The sequence below is a fragment of the Nicotiana attenuata genome, unplaced genomic scaffold (assembly GCF_001879085.1).
Source record: "Nicotiana attenuata strain UT unplaced genomic scaffold, NIATTr2, whole genome shotgun sequence".
NCBI lineage: Eukaryota > Viridiplantae > Streptophyta > Magnoliopsida > Solanales > Solanaceae > Nicotiana > Nicotiana attenuata.
In genome coordinates, this window is record NW_017672341.1 from 187,308 (window position 1) to 194,681 (window position 7,374).

Below are 7,374 nucleotides of genomic sequence, written 5' to 3' on the forward strand. Positions count from 1 at the left end.
ATTAAACTATATATATGATTGGTCTTTGTAATTGTTTAAACAGGTATCGTGGGGGAATTTCTTTTCGTAAAAAGAAAAAATAGCAAATGCGTAATACATTTAAGAATGCGAATAGAAAGTGTTTGAGTTTTGAATTGAGTGAATCTAAAAAACTTGAACGAAAAGAGTAATAATACTCTTTGTTACATAGTATTTATTCTAAATCTGTAACATGCCACCTTACATTCTTTTTCCAAACACGCAAAAAGTTTTATAATTGCAATATAGATAAATTTCTGTAGCAAAAAGTTTATATATACAGAAAGTGGCTACCTGAGGTTGTATCTTAGCTTATGGGAAAAAAGTCAACAATATATTACTACGTATCTATTCAATGTCACGACGAACTAGACAGCTAAATAGAGGAGGATCCAGTGAAATTGTGGACAGAGGTTCCGGATCAAGATTTCATGCCACACTAAATCGCCCTTGATGCCTAGTTTGCTAATGGGTTGGTGCAATCACTTCCCTAAGATACAACACTATGTTTTAAAAGGTGTTTCGGGGCGAGCCCCAGGGAGAGGCGCGTGAAAGTCTCAAGAGGTGTACGCCCAGCAATTCGGCTGGCGACGTCGCTCGTGGCAGCTGATGGCTTTTGGTAACGGAACGGCGGAGCGTCGTGCAAGTAGTGCCGCAAGGTGCAATGCGCATGGGGCGAAGCTCATTACATTGCCAATTGCCATCGGTTCTTGTGGGCTGTGTTCGTGCCTTTAACTTGTGGCGCCTTCTTCGTTTCTACGCTCCAACCCCTTATTCGTGCTTGGCGGGGCTTGTCTTGGCTTTGCAATGTTATTTTCGTATTTATTTGCACAGCTTGGAGTTTTTTCCTTTAATTAGGTATTACTGGATTGATGCAACTTGTTTACAGGTTAATTCCTATATGTTGTTAGGGGAATTCAACTAGCACAAGGACAATCATTTTTAATGACTGCAGTCAAGTACATTAAACATGTTTAAGATTTTGCAAAGTCGAAGATATATATCAAGTGGCCGGGGAGAGGGATTGGCTCGAAGATCAGAATGAGAACCAAGAAACCATTTATGAAACAGGTTTTTCCTAGGTGGCTGCATCCTATTTTGACATTGAAGGTTTCTGTGATACAATGTTGATACTACCTCATGTTAGGTAAATACAATTAAGAGAGTTTGCTGGTGGAGAATCTAAAACTAACAAATATTATTAAAATACAATAATTTTAGGTATGTCCACAATCAGAATTTGGGAGAGTTTGAGGAGCTTGGGGTGGTAGGGGTACTTTGTGAAAACTGTATAGTACCACATGGTAACCCTTTTCCCCAACTTATGACACGTCAAAGCTGGCGGCACTAATTCCCCAAACTGAACGTAGATGTCTTGCCATTCCCCAGCTTCTTCCTCCAGATTCTCATAATTGTCTAACTCCTCTCCCAGTTTTTTCTCTTTTTGTTTTCTTATTTTTCTAATTTTCGAACTCGCTGCTATGTAAAAATTGTTTAAATTGTTGGTCCACTATTTTATGTGTTTGTCCGCCAAAAAATTGCGATTGATTGTGGACTCTGGAAAACAGGGCACGCCTGCGAACAACCAAAAGGTTTGAAATGAAACACCCATTATTGTATCTTTTACCAAGCATACACAATTTAAAGTTCTTCCAGAGTTGTTGATAAATAGATCAGCCATGGTATTTCAAGCTGGTTACACGTAAACCAGCAGCCCGGACGAACTTACATGAGAATTTGCTGTATCTTTTTTTTTTATTTGGTAACCTCGACCAAAATCACAGTAACACACAAAACACCATCCGTAAAATAAAATTATCCTATATAATAATTACCTTGAAATAAGTAGAAAATTCAAAATAGAACTTCTCAAGCAGCAGTCGCTATAACCTCTGATTAGCAGACAATGTGTTCTTCAGAGAAACCCAACAGGAAAACTAAGCAAAATACCAAAAGTAGATCTTTCAATTGACTAGACACAGCAACTTAAAGGCCGAAGTTCACAGAGAAAAAGCTAAGGTAATCCAAAAACAAAGTTATGGAGAAGAGAGTATCTGCAGGTTTATTTTAAGATGTTAGAGGCCCTAAGACTAGGAGATTAGACTAAAACGGGCATGCTTTGCTGTTTTTGCTTCTTTAAATAGTGAACACCTGCAACATCCTTCGTGCTTGTTTTTATCTATAAATTACCTTACCTTTTCAAAAAAAAAAAAAAAAANAAAAGTTATTCAGATCCTCCTGCAATTAATTCTCAGTAAAATAGTGCCTGATAAAGATCTAGTTCTAACATAAAAAACGTTTTCTTTATTGAGATGGAAAAAAAAGAAACTAACATGACATTCATTCAAATCATTAAACCCAAATTTGACGTTAAATGATTCTGCATGAAGGTACCTTTGATTTATATGGAAACTCTAGCGGATAGTTCTCTTCCTGAAATATCTCAAGAAACCATGGTTTCACTTCTAACTTTTTCTCCACTGATGACACAATTCTTACAACAAGTCCTTCCGCTCCAGGAACCTGGAAACCAGTATAAGCAGGAGCTAAGATAGGAAGGCACAAGCGAACTTGCTAACACCATTACGAATCACTAAATGCAGAGACAGAAATACTATTAATAAGCGGGAATTTGAGCTGCCTCCGGTTACAAAGAGAGCTGCATCCATAAGGGTATATATGTAATACGGTGAAATGGAGCAACACTTTAGGCTAAAAGGGTTTATTACTGTAGCTCACTTACAAAATTTTGGAACCTGTTGACCAATTGAACCTTGGTGATATGCATTCCAAATGAGCGCCCACTTCCCCACGGCAACCTCTTTAACTCTTCACGTGTCCTCATAGAGCAGCTTGTAAAACTTTTTTTTCGGAGGGCTCACAAATTAGCTTTAAAAAAGGGAAATTTACATGAAAATACACTTGGAGAAAGCACTTTTCACCCGCCTAACCCATAAATACGGTTTTCATTCGGTAGCCCGCAAATATTAATCAATTTTATGAAAGCAAGTCAAACTCGCAAATTTCGTCGAACTTCACCCATAATCACGCCTAAATCAGATTTCGCTCTTTTCTTTCATTTTTATCTTTTCCCTTTTTCATTTTCATTCTTATTTATTTTTTATGACATACGGAGATAATAAAAAATTCTTAGCACTAACAAAATTTTATTAATGCAAACGTATTTTCAATTTTACCGAAGAAGGGTTTGTTTTGAAAAAAAAAAACGAAGATTTATTTTGGTTGATGTTCCAACCAAATTTTAACTAAAAAACGAATTTCGGGATAGACTTTTTGAAGGAAAAAGTAGGAAAGAATTAGATATTGGTTACGTTATTTCATTGAGACATGGTCAGTTTTAAAAATGGTAGGATACTCCATAATTGGGTTATAGTTAGAAAACATTGGATGTTACTATGTGCATAAAGCTAGTAGATTTCAAGAAATTATCATAGTTACATTTTGAATGAAAGAAAAAGATAACAAAATTAATTTTATTGTATTATACTGTATATTAGTATTAGTTAGGGTGGACTTTCCACTTGCTTTTCGTATTTTCTACTCAGTAAAATTGTCTGCATGATAATGTGATAGCATATTAGCTGAATTTTTCATATCATATGTATTTTTATATAAAGTTTCTAAAATTTTATGGTACATATTAGTCATTTTGTAATTTTAATCTAGTTCTTGCTATTATAATAATCTAATTGTTTGCCTTTACGTTCTAGTTTAATTGGCAGTTTTCTTTTGCTAAGTACAAGAATTTATTTCATGTTAAAATTAATCGATTTTTAATTGAGTACTTAAATTACTCATCACTATTTGATTCATTGTAATCAATATATCTTGGTAAATGATAAATTTCTCAAAGAGCAATTGATTTGATAGTGTTTCAATATTGCTGCTAAATATATAAATATTTTAAATTCTAATATTTCCTCAAAAAATTTGCAGAGTTTAATACTAAGAACTGTGACGACCCAAAGGGGTCATCACCTGTTTTCTTACCCATTATGTGCTTCCGAGGCCTTGAAAACCTCATTAATAGCAGCCTCGTTATGCGTGCCCAATGTAACTATCTTGTGGATTTCTACATATCTACATGATCAATTAGTATTCTACGTTTTGGTTTTACTATCAGATGATTCCGAGTAAAACTAGCTTGTGTTTCCTGTTAGTCGTGCGAAGTGTTCTTCAACATCTGTTATGAGTCCGATTTACCATTCCTTTTGACTGTCAAGTAAACATATAAGCATTTAGAGCTTTGTCTTAAGCAGTTACTAAAGCATTTGAATTTGGATATGACAATTGGACCCGGGCTCAGCACGGGCGGACCCACCTAGTGGGTTTTTACCTTTTATAGAGTTGTACTTAGAGTATGACTCCCCTGCTATATAAAGGGGGTTTGATAATTCACGAGACACATTGTATCACGCATTAAAAAGCAATATATTATTAGTTTCTCTGTTTTTTTAGCTTTTTTTCTTGTTCATCAGTGTTGGCTATTGTGAGCCTGGATTGAGGGCTAATATTTCACTAAGGTTGAATCCGTCCTCGCGTGGTTTGAATTCATTTTATCTTTGCTTGTCCAATCTAATTCAATTTATTGCTTTGTGTCAAATAATTTGCGTATTCTTAAAAAAACTTAATAATTTAATTGTTATCCGATTTTGAGGGTAAACATCCTTTATTCCAATTTTATGGTATAGTTTAAATACCCATCATTGATAAGGAAAAAGAATAACTGTTCACTTTATAAAATTTCTTGGAAATATTTGTCTAAGAAACATGACAGATATTTTCCAACAACTGCATANGAGGTAGCCTTGCTGGCGTCCGCAGGCCCGGCGTCTCTTCTTTCAGTTTTCATGTTCTGTTGACATTTGTATTCGAAACAGACTATGTCCTTTATTTCAAACTCTTATTTGTAGTAATCCTAGACAGTTCGTGTATTGTTGTGACACCAGGTGCTGGGTAGAGACTTGTATTGGCTTTCTAGATGCTGTTTCTATATTTAGTTCAGATTTTCGCTAAATTTTACTTTCCGCGGTCTTTTAGCTGCTTATTCATTGATAATTTAATTGTAAATCATGTATAAAACGAGATAGGCTGATTTTTTCAAGGGTTCTTGGCTTTCCTAGCTTTCACGAGTAGGCGCCATCGCGACTCCCGAGGGTGGGAAATCCGGGTCGTGACAAGTTGGTATCAGAGCTCTAGGTTACATAGGTTTCACAACTCACGGACAAGGCCGAGGCCGTGCTAGAGGCCGAGGTAGGGGCAGAGCTCAGCCCCGAGCAGCAGCACCAGTGGCGGAGCCTCAGGTTAACTTCGACGAGGAGGTTCGGCCCCAGCCCCAGCAGTTTCGGTGGGCCCAACTCAGGTCCAAAGGGGTTTATTGCTACCCCAGTTCTTCAGGACGCTCTGGTCCGATTTGTGGGTCTCATGGAGAGTGTTACCCGAGCAGGTTTGCTTCCTGTAGCACCAGCCGTCTCTCAGGCTGGAGGAGGGGCCCAGACTCCTGCTACTCGTACTCCGGAGCAGGGAGCTCCCCCGATTCAGACTCCAGCAGTTCTGCCAGTTGGAGCAGATCAGCCGGGTATGGTAGCCCAGGCCGGTGATGGGGCAGCTATGTCTTCCGATGCTTTATGGAGGTTGGATAGGTTCACCAAGCTCTTCACTACTACCTTCAGCGGTGCATCTACCGAGGATCCTCAGGATTATTTGGACAGCTGCCACGAGGTTCTTCGGAACATGGGTATTGTTGAGACCAATAGGGTTGATTTTGCTACATTCCAGTTGTCTGGATCCGCCAAGACTTGGTGGAGGGATTATTGTTTAGCTAGACCAGCAGGATCTCCAGCCTTGACCTGGGAGCAGTTCACACATCTATTTCTAGAGAAGTTTCTCCCTATTACACAGCGAGAGGCATATCGGAGGTAGTTCGAGCGTCTCCATCGGGGATCCATGACAGTCACCCAGTACGAGACTAGGTTTATTGATTTGGCTCGACATGCTCTTGTTATACTTCCCACTGAGAGGGAGAGAGTGAGACGGTTTATTGATGGACTCATTCAGCCTATTCGTCTCCAGATGGCTAGAGAGACTGGAAGCGAGATATCTTTTCAGGAGGCGGCCAATGTAGCCCGGAGGATTGAGATGGTATTGTCACAGGGGGGTGGTCACAGGGCAGATAAGAGGCCCCGTCAGTCAGGCCGATTTAGTGGTGCCTCTTCTGGAGGCAGAGATTCGTATGATAGGGGTCAGCCTTCTAGGCCTTTCCAGTAAGCCCTCCAGGTTTCTCACGGTGCTTCTGGTAGCCGTGGTCCTCAGACGCAGTATTCCGATCAGCAGTCTTTCAGTGCGCCACCAGCACCTATTAGTGCACCACCACTTCAGAGTTTCCAGGGTCGTCAGCCCCAGCATCCGAGGGCTTGTTTTACTTGTGGCGACACGAGGCACATTGCTAGGTATTGCCCTCGCGCGCCAGGTGGCTCTCAGCATCAGAGTTCTCGTGCCATGGTTCAGGCACCAGGTGTTCCACAGCCCGCCCAGCCAGCTAGAGGTGGGGGTAGAGGTACTAGAGGTGGAGGTAGAGGTCATAGAGGTGGAGGCCAGCCAGCAGCAGGCCGACCCAGAGAGGTAGATCATAGTGTTGGGGCCCAGCCCTGATGTTATGCTCTTCAGGCCAGGCTCGAGGCAAAGGCTTCAGATGCGGTTATTACAGGTACGGTTCTGGTTTGTGATAGAGATGCTTTAGTGTTGTTTGATACGGGGTCTACATATTCGTATGTGTCATCTTATTTTGCCCCGTATTTGGTCATGCCTAGTGATGCATTGGGTATTCCTGTTTATGTGCCTACACCGGTGGGTGACTCTATTGTGGTTGATCGAGTCCATCATTCTTGTGTTGTGGTGATTGGGGGTCTGGAGACTCGTGTAGATTTGTTGCTTTTAGACATGGTTGACTTCGATATTATATTGGGGATGGACTGGTTATCACCCTATCACGCTATCTTGGACTGTCATGCCAAGACCGTGATCTTAGCTTTGCAGGGTATGCCTCGTTTAGAGTGGAGAGGTACTCCATGTCATTCTACCCGTAGTGTTATCTCGTATGTGAAGGCTTGGCGTATGGTCGAGAAGGGGTGTTTGGCCTATTTGGCATTTGTTCGTGATTCTAGTGCTGAGGTCCCTCCTATTGATTCTATACCCATTGTCCGGGAGTTTCCTGATGTTTTCCCTTCAGACCTGCCGGGTATGCCACCAACAGGGACATTGATTTTTTCATTGATTTGGCTTCGGGCACTCAGCCCATTTCTATCCCGCCATATCGTATGGCCCCGCCGGAGTTGA

The 7,374-nt window shown here is 40.5% G+C and overlaps 1 protein-coding gene across 2 annotated transcripts; it reads right to left on the bottom strand.

Annotated features, from left to right (window-relative positions):
* Positions 1-821: 821 nt before the first annotated feature.
* On the bottom strand, positions 822-2,825 carry LOC109212836 (probable histone acetyltransferase HAC-like 1). Of its 2 annotated transcripts, XM_019376526.1 has the most exons (3): positions 2,762-2,825; positions 2,413-2,541; positions 822-1,593 (listed from the first exon to the last, which is right to left on the bottom strand). In XM_019376526.1, the coding sequence occupies exons 1-3, from the start codon at positions 2,804-2,806 to the stop codon at positions 1,534-1,536; spliced, it is 234 nt and encodes a 77-aa protein (XP_019232071.1). In that variant the 5' UTR covers positions 2,807-2,825; the 3' UTR covers positions 822-1,533. The 2 variants fall into 2 exon arrangements, 1 of the variants encoding a protein (XP_019232071.1); XR_002065923.1 differs by lacking the exons at positions 822-1,593; positions 2,762-2,825 and adding an exon at positions 1,782-2,213 and having other exon boundaries at positions 2,413-2,682.
* Between the last annotated feature and the right edge of the window lie 4,549 nt (positions 2,826-7,374).

Excerpts from the sequence above, each read along its gene's own strand:
- LOC109212836 (XM_019376526.1), bottom strand. The coding sequence starts at position 2,806 with ATGCATATCACCAAGGTTCAATTGGTCAACAGGTTCCAAAATTTT. Across the intron at positions 2,542-2,761 it reads TCAACAGGTTCCAAAATTTT|GTTCCTGGAGCGGAAGGACT; the intron begins GTAAGTGAGCTA and ends ACTGGTTTCCAG. Across the intron at positions 1,594-2,412 it reads AGTTTCCATATAAATCAAAG|GCGTGCCCTGTTTTCCAGAG; the intron begins GTACCTTCATGC and ends GGTTGTTCGCAG.